The 19,807-nt window shown below is 39.3% G+C and overlaps 1 protein-coding gene across 1 annotated transcript in view; it reads left to right on the top strand.

Annotated features, from left to right (window-relative positions):
- Positions 1-19,807, top strand: part of KCNMB3 (potassium calcium-activated channel subfamily M regulatory beta subunit 3) — a 57,861-nt gene that overhangs the window by 37,047 nt on the left and 1,007 nt on the right. Inside the window, 3 exon segments of the mRNA XM_067033499.1 lie at positions 11,618-11,809; positions 15,342-15,406; positions 15,409-15,539. Coding sequence (XP_066889600.1) covers positions 11,618-11,809; positions 15,342-15,406; positions 15,409-15,539 — 388 coding nt within the window.

Below are 19,807 nucleotides of genomic sequence, written 5' to 3'. Positions count from 1 at the left end.
TCTGCCCCATCCCCTTGTCTGCTGATGGAGATAGTAGTGGTGTCTGCATGCCTTAGCATACTCTCTATGTACTACTTTCTATACTATTCCATTTCACATTTTAGCTGTGGTTATTAACCACCCGCCTCTACTATTTAAGGGGGAAGTGAGACAGGTTATCTTGAGCAGGGGAGTGCAAAGCAGAGGGGCTGTACTTCTGCCTGCCCCCAGGCGTGGGGCAGTGGGACATTGAGAAGTGGGCACCAACATGGAGACAAGAGCAATGCCTGAGGGTGTTTGAGGAATGAGATATTAAAACTTGCCAGCTTACTCCTGGGAGGGTACATTTCACAGCTAAGTTCACTCATTCTATCTGGAAACCTGGATGGTTTGTTAATGGCCCAAGTGGATCTGGGAGCTGAGAAAGTGGAAACAGTTAAGATCATAATGGTCATCACATTGCCCACTCCCATTGTTCTTTAACTACACTCATGGGTCTTTATGTATTTGGGAGAAAGGATGCAGGAGAATGAGAGGTAGGGGTTTGGACAGAGGTTGGGGCTGGAGGAGGAAGGAACAAATCGAAGAAAGAGATAGAGGCAAAAACATCTCTCTCCTACAAGTGAACTAATGCTCTTGTGAGAAGACAATCAAAGTGAGTCATTGTATGGCAGAAGATCAAATGACAAACAAGCAAGGGAACAATTTTTAATGCCACATTCATAACATAATTAACTAGCTATCAGAGCAGTTGTGTTCTCCCCAGAGCAATACAGCATCCCATTTTCACTTCTGAAATGCACAGTTGGATCACCCATCTTGCCTCTTGCTGAACTTCATGAACCATGTTGACTTTTCTCAACCTCCTTTGCTGTTTCAAAAGAAGTTGTTAAATAATTTTGTAATTAAAAAATAGAAGGGTAAAAATAATTACCCAAATCTTTGCAACACAAACAAATTACAGGGAAATATTTAACATACCCAGCGCTTAGAAATTACGTACACATGTGAAATGAATGTCAGCTGGATTGTCAAGCTTTGATCAACCACATCATCCTTCTAAGGAACACTCTGCCCAAGTTACAGTGTTGGAGGAAGAGGCTGAGGGCTTCTGCAGGGATCACACTCAGATGAACATGTTCAACCTCTTTGAAATTGAGTTTGCCTCATGCTAAGCCAGAAGGCACCTGTAGCAACTGCGGTAGTCAGGGCTGGTGGGAAAGTCAGTTCTGTCTGCAGGGGAGCAACAGGAAGGGGTAGGTAATGCCTTGACTATAATAAAATGTCTCCCGGCAACACATTGGTTAGAAGTGAAGATTATTGCTGGCAAAGAGGAATGAAAATGCTATTCACTCATCTGACTGGCTGGAGAATAAAATTAGATCACTCTTAAGCACTTTCAGGTCCTTTGATGAAAGGTGCTTGTAAATACCACAAACTTAATTACAGGACTGTTTATGGCCTCAGAAAACTGGAAACAACCTAATATTCAACTATAAGGAAGTGGTTAAGGAAATTGTGGTGTATCCAATTTATAGAATATTATGTAGTCAATAGAAGGGTTACAAAGAATTGCTACCAACATGGGAAAGTGGTTATTATGTTAACTGAAAAATACAAGCTTAAAAAATATATATATATATATCCAGTGTGATCTCATTCTATTTAAAACAATATAGATGAGGGGAATAACCCAGTAAGTGAATAATAATTCTCGCTGAGTGGTAGAACTGTAGGCGATTTTTATTCTCTTCTCTAGACTTACCCATATTTTCAAAGTTTCATAAAATGAGCTTACAAAATACGTTCATTACTGTTACAAATCCTTTGACATTTATTGATGCTTTCTTTATGGCTTAGTTTGTGGTTAGGTCTCAAATATTTCATGTATGTTTGAGAAGAATATATATTCTGCAGGGGACAATATTCTACCTTTATCATTTAGAAAAAGCTTGTTAATTGCTTTGCTCAATTCTATTTCCTTACTGATTTGTCTGGTTGAGCTATCAATTCCTGGGGGAGTATGTAAAAATATGTCAGTCTGATAGTGGATTTTGTCTGTTTCTTCCTATCGTTCTGTCAGTGAGGCAATGCTATCAGGTACATATAAATTAGCATCATTATATCTTCCAGGTGAATTGAACCTTAAATCAATGTCATTACCTTCTTCTAATAAAGCTTTTTAACCTTAACGTTCATATCACCTTGCTTTTCATTGGACTTTGCCTAACAAATTTCAACCTTTCTGTATATCTGTGTGTTTTATTTTTTTAACATCTTTATTGGAGTATAATTCCTTTACATTGTTGTGTGAGTTGCTGCTGTATAACAAAGTGAATCAGCTATACCTATACATATATCCCCATATCTCCTCCCTCTTACGTCTCCCTCCCACCCTCCCTATCCCACCCCTCTAGGTGGTCACAAAGCACCAAGCTGATCTCCCTGTGTTATGTGGCTGCTTCCCACTAGCTATCTGTTTTACATTTGGTAGTGTATATATGTCAGTGCTACTCTCTCACATCATCTCAGCTTACCCTTCCCCCTCCCTGTGTCCTCAAGTCCATTCTCTACATCTGCGTCTTTATTACTGTCCTGCCCTTAGGTTCTTCAGAACCATTTTTATTTTCCAGATTCCATATATATATGTTAGCATACGGTATTTGTTTTTCTCTTTCTGACTTACTTCACTCTGTATGACAGACTCTAGGTCCATCCACCTCACTACAAATAACTCAGTTTCACTTCTTTTTATGGCTGAGTAATATTCCATTGTATATATGTGCCACATCTTCTTTATCCATTCATCTGTCGATGGACACTTAGGTTGCTTCCATGTCCTGGCTATTGTAAATAGTGCTGCAGTGAACATTGTGGTACATGACTCTTTTTGAATTATGGTTTTCTCAGGGTATATGCCCAGTAGTGGGATTGCTGGGTCATATGGTAGTTCTATTCTTACTTTTTTAAGGAACCTCCATACTGTTCTCCATAGTGGCTGTATCAATTTACATTCCCACCAACAGTGCAAGAGGGTTCCCTTTTCTCCACACCCTCTCCAGCATTTACTGTTTGTAGACTTTTTGATGATGGCCATTCTGATCGGTGTGAGGTGATACCTCATTGTAGTTTTGATTTGCATTTCTAATGCTAATGATTAGTGATGTTGAGCATCCTTTCATGTGTTTGTTGGCAATCTGTATATCTTCTTTGGAGAAATGTCTATTTAGTTCTTCTGCCCATTTTTGGATAGGGTTGTTTGTTTATTTTGATATTGAGCTGCATGAGCTGCTTGTATATTTTGGAGATCAATCCTTTGTCAGTTGCTTCATTTGCAGATATTTTCTCCCATTCTGAGGGTTGTTTTTTCATCTTATTTATGGTTTCTGTTGCTGTGCAAAAGCTTTAAGATTCATTTGGTCCCATTTGTTTATTTTTGTTTTTATTTCCCTTTCTCTAGGAGGTGGGTCAAAAAGGATCTTGTTGTGACTTATGTCATAGAGTGTTCTGCCTATGTTTTCCTCTAAGAGTTTGATAGTGCTGGCCTTACATTTAGGTCTTTAATCCATTTTGAGTCTATTTTTGTGTATGGTGTTAGGGAGTTTTCTGATTTCACTCCTTTACATGTAGCTGTCCAGTTTTCCCAGCACCACTTATTGAAGAGGCTGTCTTTTCTCCATTGTATATTTTTGCCTCCTTTATCAAAGGTAAGCTGACCGTATGTGCATGGGTTTATCTCTTGGCTTTCTATCCTGTTCCATTGATCTATATTTCTGTTTTTATGCCAGTACCATACTGTCTTGATTACTGTAGCTTTGTATTATAGTCTGAAGTCTGGGAGCCTGATTCCTCCATCTCCATTTTTCTTTCTCAAGATTGCTTTATCTATTTGGGGTCTTTTGTGTTTCACATACAAATTGTGAAATTTTTGGTTCTAGTTCTGTGAAAAATGCCATTGGTAGTTTGATAGGGATTGCATTGAATATGTAGATTGCTTTGGGTAGTGTAGTCATTTTCACAGAGTTGATTCTTCCAATCCAAGAGTATGGTATATCTCTTCATCTGTTTGTGTCATCTTTAATTTCTTTCAACAGTGTCTTATAGTTTTCTGCATATAGATCTTTTGTCTCCTTAGGTAGGTTTATTCCTAGGTATTTTATTCTTTTTGTTGCAATGGTAAATCAGAGTGTTTCCTTAATTTCTCTTTCAGATTTTTCATCGTTAGTGTATAGGAATGCAAGAGATTTCTGTGCATTAATTTTGTATCCTGCTACTTTACCAAATTCATTGATTAGTCCTAGTAGTTTCCTGGTGGCATCTTTAGGATTCTCTATGTATAGTATCATGTCATCTGCAAACAGTGATAGTTTTACTTGTTCTTTTCCGATTTGGATTCCTTTTATTTCTTTTTCTTCTCTGATTTCTGTGGCTAAAACTTCCAAAACTATGTTGCATAATAGTGGTGAAAGTGGTCAACCTTGTCTTGTTTCTGATCTTAGTATAAATGGTTTCAGTTTTTCACCATTGAGAACGATGTTGGCTGTGGGTTTGTCATATACGGCCTTTATTATGTTGAGGTTAGTTCCCTCTATGCCTACATTCTGGAGGGTTTTTATCATAAATGAGTGTTGAGTTTTGTCAAAAGCTTTGTTTGCATCTATTGAGATGATCATATGATTTTTATCCTTCAATTTGTTAATATGGTGTATCACATTGATTGATTTGCATACATTGAAGAGTCCTTGCATTCCTGGAATAAACCCCACTTGATCATGGTGTATAATCCTTTTAATGTGTTGTTGGATCCTATTTGCTACTGTTTTGTTGAGGATTTTTGCATCTATGTTCATCAGTGATACTGGTCTGTAGTTTTCTTTCTTTGTGACATCTTTGTCTGGTTTTAGTATCAGGGTGTTGGTGGCCTCGTAGGATGAGTTTGGGAGTGTTCCTCCCTCTACTATATTTTGGAAGAGTTTGAGAAGGATAGGTATTAGCTCTTCTCTAAATGATTGATAGTATTTGCCTGTGAAGCCATCTGGTCCTGGGCTTTTGTTTGTTGGAAGATTTTTAATCACAGTTTCAATTTCAGTGCTTGTGATTGGTCTGATTTTATTTTCTATTTCTTCCTGGTTCAGTCTCGGAAAATTGTGCTTTTCTAATTATCTGTCCATTTCTTCCAGGTTGTCCATTTTATTGGCATATAGTTGCTTGTAGTAATCTCTTATGATTCTTTGTATTTCTGCAGTGTCAGTTGTTACTTCTCCGTTTTCATATCTAATTCTGTTGATTTGAGTCTTCCCCCCTTTTTTCTTAATGAGTCTGGCTAATGGTTTATCAATTTTGTTTATCTTCTCAAAGACCCAGCTTTTAGTTTTATTGATCTTTGCTATTGTTTCCTTCATTTCTTTTTTTATTTATTTCTGATCTGATCTTTATGATTTCTTTCCTTCTGCTAACTTTGGGGTTTTTTTTGTTCTTCTGTGGTAGTTATTTCCACTATTTTACCTTCCAGGTCACTTCTCCATTTTTCTGCATCAGTTATTCTGCTATTGATTCCTTCTAGAGAATTTTAAATTTCATTTATTGTGTTGTTCATCATTGTTTGTTGGCTCTTTAGTTCTTCTAGGCCCTTGTTAAACATTTCTTGTATTTTCTCCATTGTATTTCCAAGTTTTTGGATCATCTTTACCATCATTACTGTGAATTCTTTTTCAGGTATACTGCCTATTTCCTCTTCATTTGTTTGGTCTGGTGGGTTTTTACCTTGCTCCTTCATCTGCTGTGTATTTCTATCTTCTAATTTTCTTTAACTTACTGTATTTGGGGTCTCCTTTTCACAGGCTGCAGGTTAGTAGTTCCCTTTGTTTTTGGTGTCTGCCCCCAGTGACTAAGGTTGGTTTAGTGGGTTGTGTAGGCTTTCTGGTGGAGGGGACTGGTGCCTGTGTTCTGGTGGATAAGGCTGGATCTTGTCTTTCTGGTGGGCAGGACCATGTCCGGTGGTGTGTTTTGGGGTGTCTGTGCACTTATTATGATTTTAGGCAGCCTCTCTGCTAATGGGTGGAGTTGTGTTCCTGTCTTGCTAGTTGTTTGGCATGTGGTGTCCAGCACTGGAGCTTGCTGGTCGTTGAGTGGAGCTGGGTCTTAGCATTGAGGTGGAGATCTCTGGGAGAGCTTTCACTGTTTGATATTACGTGGGGCCAGGAGGTCTCTGGTGGTCCAGTGTCCTGAACTTGGCTCTCCCACCTCAGAGGCTCAGGCCTGACACCTGGCAAGAGCACCAAAACCCTGTCGGCCACACATTCAGGTACGTGGGGAGTTTCTTGCCTTTTGTGAAGTCTGAAGTCTTCTGCCAGTGTTCAGTAGGTGTTCTGTAGGAGTTGTTCCACATGTAGATGTATTTTTTATGTATTTGTGGAGAGGAAGGTGATCTCCATGTCTTGCTCCTCTGCCATCTTGAAGATCCTCTCCATTTGTGTGTTTTAGATGTAAAAACATATATTTAAATCCAGTCGGACAATCTTTATCTTTTAACTGGATCATTTGATCCATTTAGATTTATTGTAATTACTGGTGTACTTAGATTTCTTTTATCATGTTTTTGTGCTTTCTGTCTGTCCTGTCTTTTCCATGAGTTTTTCTTTTTCCCCTTCTTCCTTGCTTTCTTTTGGATTGGTTTTTTTCCCCCTTTCATTCTTTCTCTCTCTACTGGTTTGGAAGTTATATCACCTATTTGTACTCTTTTAGTGGATACTCCAGCAATTTTAGCATGCAGACTTGAACTTATCAAAGTGAAATCAATATCTTTATCATCTCCTCAAAAAATATTAGTAATTTAGAACACAGTAACACTGTCACCTCCTATAAGGTACGTGCTCTTATAATGTATTTGTCTTTTCTTTTAACCCCACAAGATGACATCATCACCATTATCATCATTTTAATTAAAAAAATTTAAAATTTAAATATTTAATGGTTGAAGTTTTATTATTATTGTTATTTTGTAAGGTTTGTATCTTTACTTACCTATTTACTTCTGTAATTGCTCTTCATTTTTGACTAAATCTCAGCTTTTCTACCTGGATTGTTCTCCCTCTGCCTGAAGTAAATACTTGACCTTTTTCTTTAGTGAGGGTCTGTTGATGGAAAACTCAGCCTTGTGTGTGTCTGAAATGCCTTTATTTTATACTTATTCTTGAGAGATTTTTGCTGAGTATAGAGTTCTGTTTTCTCTCAGCATATTGACAATATTCCTGTCTTCTGTTCTTTTCTTGTTATAGAGAAGTAAGCTTTCAGCCTAATTGTCATTCCTTTGAAGTTAATCTGTCTTTTTCTCTGGCTGCTTTTAAGAATTTCTCTTGTCTTGGTGTCTGTGCAATATCTCTGTGATGTATATAGGTGTGGGTTTCATTTTATTTTATTCCACTTGGCTTCTGGAATCTGTGGACTAGGTCTTCATCAATTCTGTAATTTTATTGTTTTTTAAGAAATATTGCTTAGCTTTCTTCTCTTCTTTTTCTGGAATTCTTTACAGACTTTATGTTAGACCCTTTCTATCTATCTTCCATGCTTCTTAACCTTTCTTCAATATTTTCCATTAAAGAAATCTCTGTATTATACTTTAGCTAAAGTATATTTAGCAATTATTATATAATAATTTATAATTTTAATTGTATAAAATATAATTAAAATTATATCTTGCAGGTCCATCTATTTACTAATTATCTTTTCAGATGTATGTAATTTAACTGTTAAATCCATCCATTGACTTTTTTTATTGAAGTATAATTGATTTACAGTGTTTTAGGTGTACAGCAAAGTGATTCACATATATAATATATATATTATATGTATATATTCTTTTTCAAATTCTTTTCCATTATAAGTTATTACAAGATATTGAATATAGTTCCCTGTGCTCTACAGTAGGTCCTTGTTGTCCATTGAGCTTTTTATGTCAATTATTTTATTTTTCATTTCTAGAAATTCTATTTGGTTCTTTTTAATATTGGCTTGGTCGTGTTTTAGAGTCTTTTGCTCTTTCTGATATCCAATCCCTCCTTTATTTCTTCAAGCATATTGTAGATATATTTTTATATATTGTCCAATATCTGAAGTTTTTTTTTGTGATCTGATTCTGTTGCTTTTTCTCACTCCAAGGTCCTTATCGTGTGCTTTATGACTTTAGAATAAGAGTACATACTCCTTGAAACTTTATAGGATTCCTTCGAGACCTAAGTTGAAGGTGATCTCCTCCAGAGAATTTATATCTTCGCTCTGCCAGCTGCCAGAAGGCACTAACTACTTGAGATAAGATTAAGTGAAATTCTTAGCTTGAGGGTTTTAGATTTCCCAGGTAGTGTGAATTCTGGCTATAAACTCTCTCTTTTTTTTTTTTTTCAGTACGCTGGCCTCTCACTGTTGTGGCCCCTCCCGTTTTTTTTGGAGCACAGGCTCTGGACATGCAGGCTCAGCGGCCATGGCTTACGGGCCCAGCTGCTCTGCGGCATGTGGGATCTTCCTGGACCGGGGCATGAACCCGTGTCCCCTGCATCGGCAGGCGGACTCTCAACCACTGCGCCACCAGGGAAGCCCTATAAACTCTCTTAAGGATCATCTTAAGGTTATGAAATATCAGGGGAGATTATAGTTTTCCTTCTGTACTCAGTGTTGTCAGGTTAGAGTAAGGCATTTTCCTTGCAGTCTTCTAGGGAGTTGTGTGTGGGAGGTGGCTACTTCCAATTCAGCCTTACACTGAATAGGTGGTCTTATGGGTCCCAGCTCTCATTGAGAGCATTACCCCCACACCTTGGATAGGCCCTGGGCATTGTCTCCTTTCCCTGTGTCTCCCCCGACACCCAAACTGTGAGACTGAAGCTCAAGGTCACCAGGTTCTGTAAATGTCCTCAAGGTTAAAATTTACTCCAGTCTACTTTCCCTTCTGGGTTCCTACTTTCACACAGTTTTTGTCCTTTGAGTATTTCAAACTCTTTTTTTAAGTTTTGACCAGAATTTTTATTGTTTACAGTTAAAGTGGGTATCTAGTCCATTTTGCTGGAGAAATAGAAGACTATTATTATTACAACAATAAAAGTATAGCTGTGTGGGCTTCCCTGGTGGTGCAGTGGTTGAGAGTCCGCCTGCCAATGCAGGGGACACGGGTTCGTGCCCCGGTACGGGAAGATCCCACATGCCACGGAGTGGCTGGGCCCCTGAGCCGTGGCCGCTGAGCCTGCGCGTCCAGAGCCTGTGCTCTGCAACGGGAGAGACCACAACAGTGAGAGAGGCCCGTGTACCGAAAAAAAAAAAAAAAAAAAAAAAAAAAATCAGCATTTTTGTGAGAAATTTCATGATTTTTAAAGTGTTAGCAATGAATCCCTCATTTTAAAAAAACCCCACACACAGAAAAGAACAGAACACATCTGTGGGCTGGATATTGTCCATGGGTCACCAGTTGGCAACCTTTGTTTTGGACTTTGATCCCTGGACGACTCCTTGTGAAAGAATTTATCACCTCCTTTGCTAGAGCAGAACAGAGAGAGGGAGAGAAGAGGCGTAGGGCCACTTGTGTGGAGCTGTATGAGGACAGAGGAGAGGTGGGCGAGGGAGAAGCCAGCAGTGAGGCCCTCACTGTTCTGAACGGACTGGGCCCTGGGCCAGAAAGCCATGTGGTGGATGTGTTGCCTTCTCAACAGCTGGATATGAAAGAACAAGTCAGATCCTACTTCAGGATGCTATTAATTCCAAATGTGAGCTTGTGGAGTCATTTTTTCCATGTGGAATTCATAAAAGAATGTAAAAAATATTTTCAGGGGAAATATGCAATTTCCCTGGAAGATAAGTAAGTTTATAACACTATTTAAATAAAATGAATGAAAGCTACTTATAGGTAATTCTTTCCTAGTCATTGATTAAACAGATCTCTAAAGACTTAACCCAGGCAACATTCCTTAGTTTTGTTACATGAAAAAAAAATATTTTATAACACATCATTTTAGCTTGTTTAGATGGACTTTTAACCATGCTCTGAATATAAGATCTCATTGTGTTGCATCAAGCCTGCTTACAACCCTCAGGTGGGCAGCAAATGGGATCATCCCTCCATCCCCCATGGGTTGGTAAATGTTCCCACTTTTTTTTTTTAACATTTGTCAAAAAACACTTTATGATTGAAATACGACAAATGGCACATATTTAAAGTGTGCCATTTGGTAAGTTTTGACATACGTGTATAGCAGTGAAACCATCACACAATCAAGATAAAAAACATATCCATCACCTAGTACCATGAAAGTTTCCTTGTGCCCTTTTGCATCCTCCTCCAACCCCCAGGTAACCGCTAATCTGCTTTCTGTCACTAAAGATAAGTTTGCATTTTCTAGAATTTTGTAGGAATGGAATCATACAGTGTGGCCTCTTTTGTTTGGCTTTTTTCACTCAGTGTAATTATTTTGAGGTTCATCATGAGTACTGTGTTTATCAGTTCTCTTGCTGAGTATTATTCCATTGTATGAATGTAAGAGTTTATACTTGTTGATAAAACTTTGGGTTGTTTACAGTTTTGGGCTCTTTACAAATGGGGTGCCATGAACATCAGTGTACAAGTCTTTGTATAATCATACGCTTTCATTTTGCTTGGTAAATAAATACGTAGGAATGGAACACCTGGGTCATATGGTCCCATATATGTTTAACTTTTTTAGGAAATACCAACTGTTTTCCAAGGTGGTTATACTGTTTTATATGCCCATCAGTAGTGTAGGAGAGTTCCAGTTCCTTCACATCATCTCCGGCACTTGGTATTGCCTGTCTTTTTGGTTAAACCCATTCTAGTGGGGGTGATATGGTATCTCCATGTGGTTTTAATGTACAAGTTACTAATGAGCATCTTTTTATGTGCTTATTTGCTCTTTCTATAACTTCTTTGAAGTGGCTGTTGAAATCGTTAACTGGGTTGTGTGGCATTACTGAGTCTGAGAGTTCTTTATGTGTTCTGGATTCAAGTCCTTTATCAGATAAATGATTTGCCAAGATTTTCTTCCAGTCTGGACTTGTTTTTCATTCTTTTAACAGTGTTTTTTTTTTTTTTTTTCCTTGTGGTACGCGGGCCTCTCACTGTTGTGGCCTCTCCCGTTGCGGAGCGCAGGCTCCGGACGCGCAGGCTCAGCGGCCATGGCTCACGGGCCCAGCCGCTCCGCGGCATGTGGGATCCTCCCGGACCGGGGCATGAACCCGTGTCCCTGGAATCGGCAGGCGGACTCTCAACCACTGCGCCACCAGGGAAGCCCTAACAGTGTCTTTTGAAGAGCAGAAATTTTAAATTTTGATGAAGTCTAAGTTAAGTTTGTTCTCTTTCAGATTGTGCTTGTGTGTTGTATCTAAGAAATATTTGCCTACACCAAGATCATAAAGGATTTGTTTTATGTTTGCTTATAGAAATGTTAGAATTTAAACTTAGGCTTTTAAAAACAAAGTTTATTTATTTAATTTTTAAAATTGAAGTATAATTGACCTACAACACTATGCTAGTTCCAGGTATACAACATAGTGATTCAATATTTCTGTATTCTACAGAATAATCACCACTGTTCCCAATTCTTTATGAGCTTACTGAAATATCTCCTTCCCTCTTCCTACAAAGGACAGCCTTTTCTACCTCAGGGAGGAAGAGAAACATAGACCACAATGATGGAGACCCACCAGATGTGCACAGGAAGCTGCCAACCAGTGCTGCAGAGGACTGAGCCATGCTGCTAGGGTTTGCAGTGATAGACTTCTCTGTCCTAATGTTCTTCTTGCTTGGAATAACCATCCTAAAGCCCTTCATGCTCAGGTAAGAAACAGAGAGGAGACCTAGAATTTCCAGTTCAAATCAGGTGCAAGCACAGTGGTAGAGGAGGGGCAGGGAGGCTGGCTTTGGTTTCTCCAGAATAACTGTTCCTCTCTCAGTGCTGGGAGGAAGCTGGGTGTGGAGGAAGAGGTGGTAAGAAAGTGGAAGATACTCCTTTGCCGCTCCCCTCCTCCAATCTCAAAATTCTTTCAACAATGGTCCACATATTAGATATTTTTGTAGGTAGTAAAGCCTTTCTTTAACATGTAGATATCCCAGGGAAGGGGATGAACATGAGCTTTTGCATGAGCATAATGAAAGTTTTTTGAGGGCTTCTTTGGTGGCGCAGTGGTTGAGAGTCCGCCTGCCGATGCAGGGGACACGGGTTCATGCCCCGGTCCGGGAGGATCCCACATGCCGCGGAGCGGCTAGGCCCACGAGCCATGGCTGCTGAGCCTGCGCGTCCAGAGCCTGTGCTCTGCAACGGGAGAGGCCACAACAGTGAGAGGCCCGCTTACCACAAAGAAAAAAAAAAAAAAGTGTTTTGAGTCTGAGTTTTTTGAGTTTGATAATACCTACCTGGCACATAGTAGTTGCTCAATAAATATTAGTTTTCTTCCTTTTAAGTAGTTTCCTTAGTAAATACATGTAATAAGTTACCATTTATTAAATATATGTCAAATATACATTATATTTTATCCTATTTAAACCTATAGCAAGTCCATGATGGAAGTATTATTTCATTACTAAACCTTCATTTTATGAATGAGCAAGCTGAGTCTCAGAAAGGCCAAGTAGAATACCCAAGGTCATATAGCCAGTAAAGAATCTGCCTATTCATTCTGATATAAGACTCCTTGCCTCCTGATACTTAACTGAAGTTTGCTGCAGTGAGGAGGATGGGAGTGTTGATTAGGGCTGTAGAGGAGCTGTTTAATTTTGGAGACAGGCTCACACAACATGGGGTACTTTGGAGGCCGGTGGCACTGGGTAGGGGGTAAGCAAGGTATACCTCCCCTTTGGCTAGCCAAAGAGCAACAGAAGGCCCAGGGGGTACAGGAAGAGGGACGCCTAGGAGTTCAGTGAAGAAAAACGGTCATAGAAAAGGAACTGTGTGGCCTGCTTTTGTTATTCTGTTATCAGATTCATCTCCCACCACTCCTGGGTTACCATTGTTAGGGCAATAATATGGAGGTTATCCTCCACTATAGCACACAATGCCACCATTAGAAGGATTCCAGGGGAATTGTCTCTCTGATATTAGCAGCAGGAGAATCTGTTCTGCTCCTGATCAACCAGTTTGCTTTTATTCAGTGGACACCAGGAATCTTTTCTCTGGTTGTGTTTCCTTCATTGCTTTGGGCGCTAGGAAGCTCAGAGCCAAATTTGTGGCCCAGCTTTTATAACTATAGGGGATCTTATGGCCTGGAGGCTACATGTTTGTACCTCACTCTTGCCTTCATTCTAGCTTTCTACCTTCCTTTTCCTGTTACTCCATTTTCCATCTATATATCTATATCTGCATTATATACATCTACATAGTTCAATAAATGTGTGTGTGCAGGTCAGATTATTTTTTAAAAATGTGATATGTGATATATTTGGGAGATGGTTTGAAGTTACCTTCTGTAAGCTAGTACCAAACTGTTACTCATATTTAAAACTTACTTTTCTAAGCATTTCTTACATTTTCTAAGCATAAATAGTTTGCTGGAAGTAATTAAGGGAATGTTTAAGAGTGGTGAGTTCTCATCCCTCTTGCCTTGTGATCTTGTGCCACCAGAGAATAGTTTTGCTTCATAAAAGATGAAAGTTTTGCTTCGTAAAAGTTGAGGGGCTTGGGTAGCTCATACCTATCCCCACCCCCTTATACCATCATTTCTCAGTCAAACAATGGAATTTGTCTATTTGTAGACAAATAGACGCACAATATTATTGAAAGAACATGCTGAATGTTTCAGCCTTAAATACATTCCTGGTTTTACCTGAAAGCCTCTGGCCTGGCCCTTGTACATAGGAAAGAATATCTCACTCTCTATATTGGAGCTTCCTGAAATCTTCAAGGAAGGTTCAGATCAAACTCTGTTTGGCACTTGGTTAGGATTTAGAGAGTTTTAAGTTCTAACACAGAAAGGCAGACAACTCTAAATACTTTAAGATGCCTGGTCTAAATAAGTAGAGAAATTAATTTTGTGAAAATCAGGCCAGTGCTAAACCTGTGAAAGAACCTTATTTTCCATTTTTGTATTTTCACTTGCCCGATATTTTATTCTTCTAAGGCCACATCTAGTGATTTTTTTTTTTTTTTTTTATGCCCTGGGCCTTGAGATCATGTTAAGATGCACTGTGTGTCTCGGGTTTGTTATATTAATACAGAAAAATGATTACATACAGTCCAAGATCTTAATGAGAGTGTAGTCTGAACCTAGCTAAACAATGCTTTTCAAACACTCTGGCTTTAGAATTTGCTAATCTAACTTCTTGTGTTTAAGGTACAGGGAAATAAACACAAAGACTCACCTAGATGTGAGTGTGAGGATACATGAGGAGGTGGACCTGTACATTCAATCAGAGCCTTTCCTCTCACTCTCGTTTACTTTGTCTTGGACCTGTTCTCTAATTATTTTATACACAAGTGTCCTTTCTCTTCAACACCGCCGCAGGGTCCTCATGGGCAGGAATTTTGTCTACCCCGTCTCATTGCACCTGTGACATTCTGTATATGCAGTGCATGTGTAAATTCTCAAGGAATGTTTTCCAAGTAAAATTTAATTCAGTATAACACGTATTGAGCCTCTACTGGGTGAAAGGCATTGTGCTTTATGCTTTGAGGAACATAAAGACGAATAGGATATAGTTCTTGACCTTAAGGAAATTACTAATAGTAAAAACATGGCAAGTTTTCTAATGAGAGATTACTCATATGATTTGCATTTGCCTTTTTGGAAGTAGAGTGGAATTGTACCTTGTTACAACTTTCGGAGGCTATGTTGTCTAAGAGCCCTGTGGTTGGACTCCTTCCAAAGGCACATTTTCACCAGGACAAGCCAGTGGGTGCATCTTGAGATGATGAGGCAGGAGAGATAAGATTTCTGAGTGTGAATCTTTGTGGTTACAGTATTTAGGATAATACTGCTCAAAGTGTGGTTCTCCAAATACCTGCAACTTAAATACTATTAAATATACAGATTCCTGGGCCTCAACTTGGATCAACTGAACCCGAATCCCTGGGAGTGAAGTCATAGAACCCACGTTTTAACAAATTCTTCATTCTAAGAAACCCACTCAGGTGATTCTGAAGTTTGAAAACCATTGATCTATAGTGAGAAATATGCAAGGAGGGTCATAATTGAGATGGAACTTGGCACTTTGCTGCTGTTTGTCCCACTGCAAGGTTCTCCATGCTCCCAAATCATTAGATGCCTTCTGTAATCATCCTACATTGCTTTGAAATAGATGCCTTGGGTTACCACATTAGAATATAGGACTAAATTTTCTAGGGGTGAAAATCATTTATTTTTTTTCCAAATTGAAGCACGCAGAGAGAAGAATCTAACTGCATTATCATCCACACGCACATCTTGGATGACTGGATGGACTGTCTTTCACCTGTGGTGTGGACTGCTGATGTCAGGGCAAGTACCCGTGTCTGCAGGTGTTTGTGAACCTCACCCATTCAGGTCAGAAAGTGCTCCTACATTATAATGAAGAGGCTGTCCAGATAAATTCCAAGGTAGTGTAAAGTTCATGAACAGTTCTAATCACAGCAACTTTTCCATGGCAGACTGTCCCTAGCAAGGTGCAGTAGCCATCTCTAGATAAATCTGTTTTCTTCCAGTGCACATTGTGACAATGACCCAATCAGGATAAATGAAGCTAAAAGCATTCTTGGAGGAAAAATGGGGTATATAGAAAAGAGAGGTCATATTGGTGTCTGGAATTTAAAGACTGGGCCAATGAACAGAATTATTTATGATTCTTATTTTTGGCAGTCTTAGTTTTTAGAGGTCCCATCCCCCATCATATCGAAAATGTTAAAATGTACTTACAGTCCACCTTAAATCAAATAAGGAATTTTTCTTATCAGAGAAATTTAAAGATTATCCTTTAAAGGATACTGAACAGGTTCATATGACTTAAAGGGTACATTTTCTCATAACTATAAAAGTTGAGTTGTATTAGATTAGTTGACATTTTACACTTCGTTGTGTTTACTTAAGCACTAATTTCCATCTGATGAGTTTGGTTTTCCATTTTGGATGCAATAATCTTTAAGGTCTCAGACAGTTTTGTGGGCCCTTGGCACAGTGTTGTGAGCGCTTAGTGGATATGGCGATAAACCTCAATGTCTTTATTCCCACATCATGCTTAGTGCTCAGAAATGGCCATTTCACTATTTGCCCTCCTGGCAGCCCTTCCCCATGAGCTATGTAATAGGTTTCATCACCTCCTGAGATGAAAACTCCTCATAGCTTCAGTCTGAAGCGATTTCAGAGGTAAAACTTTTGTATAAGTGCTTGTTTTCAGAGACAGTGCCCTCACCTTTCTTCCTCCTCCATATTCCTAGTGCTTCCATACACCTTATTGCTACTGGGATAGAAATGATTTGCTTGACAGTGCTCTGAAAATAAAGGAATTCTTTGATCACAAAATGGGACCTCCTTTTCATGCTTCCACACTCCAGAGAGCCAATCCGAAGATGTCATTCTCATTAAAAATATGACCAAATGGTTACCTTCCACTGTTTATTTTGGCCTTTATGACTGATAGATGGCACCCTGATAGTTGGCATGGTGAGATTAACACAATACCTGTCCCTCTTATGTGAAAAATATAGCACTGCACTCAGAGACGAGGTAAGTGACAGAGTTCCTTACATGGCACAGCATCAATTCAAACTGTGGGATGGTGGGAGGAGCAAAGGAAGGAGCAGAGAAATCTTAAGACAGTGGCCAAATTAAAGTCTGGGCCTTCAGATACCTGCAATTTCTGCACTTGAGGACCTAATTATGCCTGCTTGCAAACTAACCATGTAGAAGCAAGGTATGCCACTTCATGTGGGAAAGAAAAATCTCATTAAAAAGTCTCATTATGGGGCTTCCCTGGTGGCACAGTGGTTGAGAGTCCGCCTGCCGATGCAGGGGACACGGGTTCGTGCCCCGGTCCGGGAAGATCCCACATGCCGCGGAGCGGCTGGGCCCGTGAGCCATGGATGGTGAGCCTGCGCGTTCGGAGCCTGTGCTCTGCAACGGGAGAGGCCACAACAGTGAGAGGCCTGCGTACCACAAAAAAAAAAAAAAAAAAAGCAACTCTTACAGTCAGATTTTATAAACTAAGGCAGACTGGAAATCATCATGGCTCATTCATAGAAAGGTTAAGAAATAAATTTATATGGATCATTTGTTTCTTGAGAATATACTGGGCTTCCCTGGTGGTGCAGTGGTTGAGAATCCGCCTGCCGATGCAGGGGACATGGGTTCGTGCCCGGGTCCGGGAAGATCCCACATGCCGCAGAGTGGCTGGGCCCGTGAGCCATGGCTGCTGAGCCTGCGCGTCCAGAGCCTGTGCTCCGCAACAGGAGAGGCCACAACAGTGAGAGGCCTGCGTACCGCAAAAAAAAAAAAAAAAAAAAAAAAAAAAAAAAAAAGTCTCATTATGTATTTATTTATTCTATAAATACATATAAATTCACCATCTTTTTTTTACTCCAAATTTCTCCACATCAGCCAGGGAAGCACTTTTTGTTTCCACAGGGCAAAATGAGCTCACAGTCATTGTGCTTCATCTAATATGAGCTCTAGCTAGAACTTGTCATTGTGGAAATAAATGATGAGGGTTTCTAACCCTTTGAGCACTGAACAGCTAGTCTAGTTCTTTGCAACATAGTTCACATTAAAACATTTCTCAAAAAAGTTTTAGTGAAGAGCAGTTCATTCACTATAGGAAGATGATAATCTGATAATTTCAGAAAATGTGGACCTACTGTGTTACCTCACCATCCATGAGAATGGAGGAAAGCTGCTGCCTAGGAAATTCACTAAGCTTAGCCTTATTTGTACTTAACCTTGCCGTGTACCATGTGATTTTTCTTTGAGCGACAAGTTTTTCTAATTATGCTTTCCGTAAGCGCATTTTGTTCTTTGTGTACATTCTGGAGGGAGTGAGATATAGCTAGAAATGTGTTATGAAGTAGGGAGAAGCTGTACTGGATGGAATTTTACATTCATCTCAGGTAATCCGCATCATAGAAAAGTCCCACATGGACAGTCAACAATTGTCTGTACTTTAATTAATGAATCAACCATGGTTATTAAATAATGTCACAAGACTCTCCCAACAAGTGCTTTCCAGGTTAAGCTGAATATGAGTTGAAAACAGAGTTCGTTCTGAAACCAGTGTTCCTCAAAGTATCTTTAAAATTTTACTAAAAAAACTGTACATCATGGACAATAGAATGACTTTTGAAACAACTTTTACACGTAGATGTAATCAAAACAGAAACTTTGACTCTAAGCCAATTTAATTCCTTTCAGCATAAGTGCAAGTCACACATTATTAAATAAACTGAATAAATAGAGCACTATTGACTTCACCAGTAGTGAACAATTTTGGTGTTTTCTCCTCTTTCTAGTTTGGAATAGTGGAGAGAACATGTATCTCAGAGTACAACTTTTTTGAATTTGTAGGCCATAATTACAACTTTTCAGATATGTATCCTTGGGCAATTCCGCTGAACTGTTTGAGCCACTCTTCTCATCTATAAAATGGGATGATCTCTTCTTTCATGAGGTTATTTATTTATTTATTGCGGTACGCGGGCCTCTCACTGTTGTGGCCTCTCCCGTTGCGGAGCACAGGCTCCGGACGCGCAGGCTCAGCGGCCATGGCTCACGGGCCCAGCCGCTCCGCGGCATGTGGGATCTTCCCGGACCGGGGCACGAACCCGTGTCCCCTGCATCGGCAGGCGGACTCTCAACCACTGCGCCACCAGGGAAGCCCCCATGAGGTTATTTTTAGGGAAGAAACAAGGAAGAGTATGTAAAACACCTAGCTTAGTTTCTGGTACGTAGTAGAGGTGCTCAAAAATGTCAGTAGATCACAAAACTTTTGCTAATTTTCAGTTTTCAGTCAGCCTTATCCCTCTTCTGGGTATATACCCAAAGGAAATGAAATCAGTACCTCCAAGAAATATTTGCATTCCCATGTTCACTGCAGCTCTATTCACAACAGCCAAGATATGGAAACGACCTAAGTGTCCATCAACAGATGAATAAATTGTGATACATATATATGTGTATATATATATATATATATATATACATACAATGTGTGTGTAAATACATGCAATGGAATATTTTTCAGCCTTATAAAAAAGGAGATCCTGCCATTTGCAACAACATGGATGAATCTGGAGGGCATTGTACTAAGTAAAATAATTCAGACACAGAAAAGAAAAACTGCATTTCACTTATATGTAGAATCTAAAAAAGTCAAATACGCAGAGAGCAGAATGCTGGTTACCAGGGGCGGGAAGGTGGAGGAAATTGGGGAGATGTTGGTTAAAGGGTACAAACTTTGTTATAAGATGAATAAATCTCGAGATCTAATGTACAGCATGATGACTATAGTTAATAATGCTTTACTGAATACTGGAAATTTGCTAAGAGAATAGAGTTTAGGTGCTCTCATCACGCACACACACAAAAGGTAACTGAGGAGATGATACGCTAATTGGCTTGACTGTAGCAATCCTTTCACTATGTATATGTATATCAAATCATATTGTAAACCTTAAGTATACACAATTCTTACTAAAAATAAATTCAATCGGTCTTGGTACCTTTTGTTGGACAGCTGGGTATAGGGGCTGGGATAGGGAGCTGCAGGAAAGGATTCCTCCCCACCTTCTCTTGGCTTAATATCATACGCATTTAAGGTCCAGAACATGCTGTTTAAAAGGTCGTAATAAATTATTTTGTATGCCAAAGACTTCCCCATAAT

The sequence above is a fragment of the Kogia breviceps genome, chromosome 5 (genome assembly GCF_026419965.1).
Source record: "Kogia breviceps isolate mKogBre1 chromosome 5, mKogBre1 haplotype 1, whole genome shotgun sequence".
NCBI classification, from domain to species: Eukaryota; Metazoa; Chordata; class Mammalia; order Artiodactyla; family Physeteridae; genus Kogia; species Kogia breviceps.
Note: the sequence above shows the minus strand (reverse complement) of the source record. Positions and strands in the feature narration are given on the sequence as shown.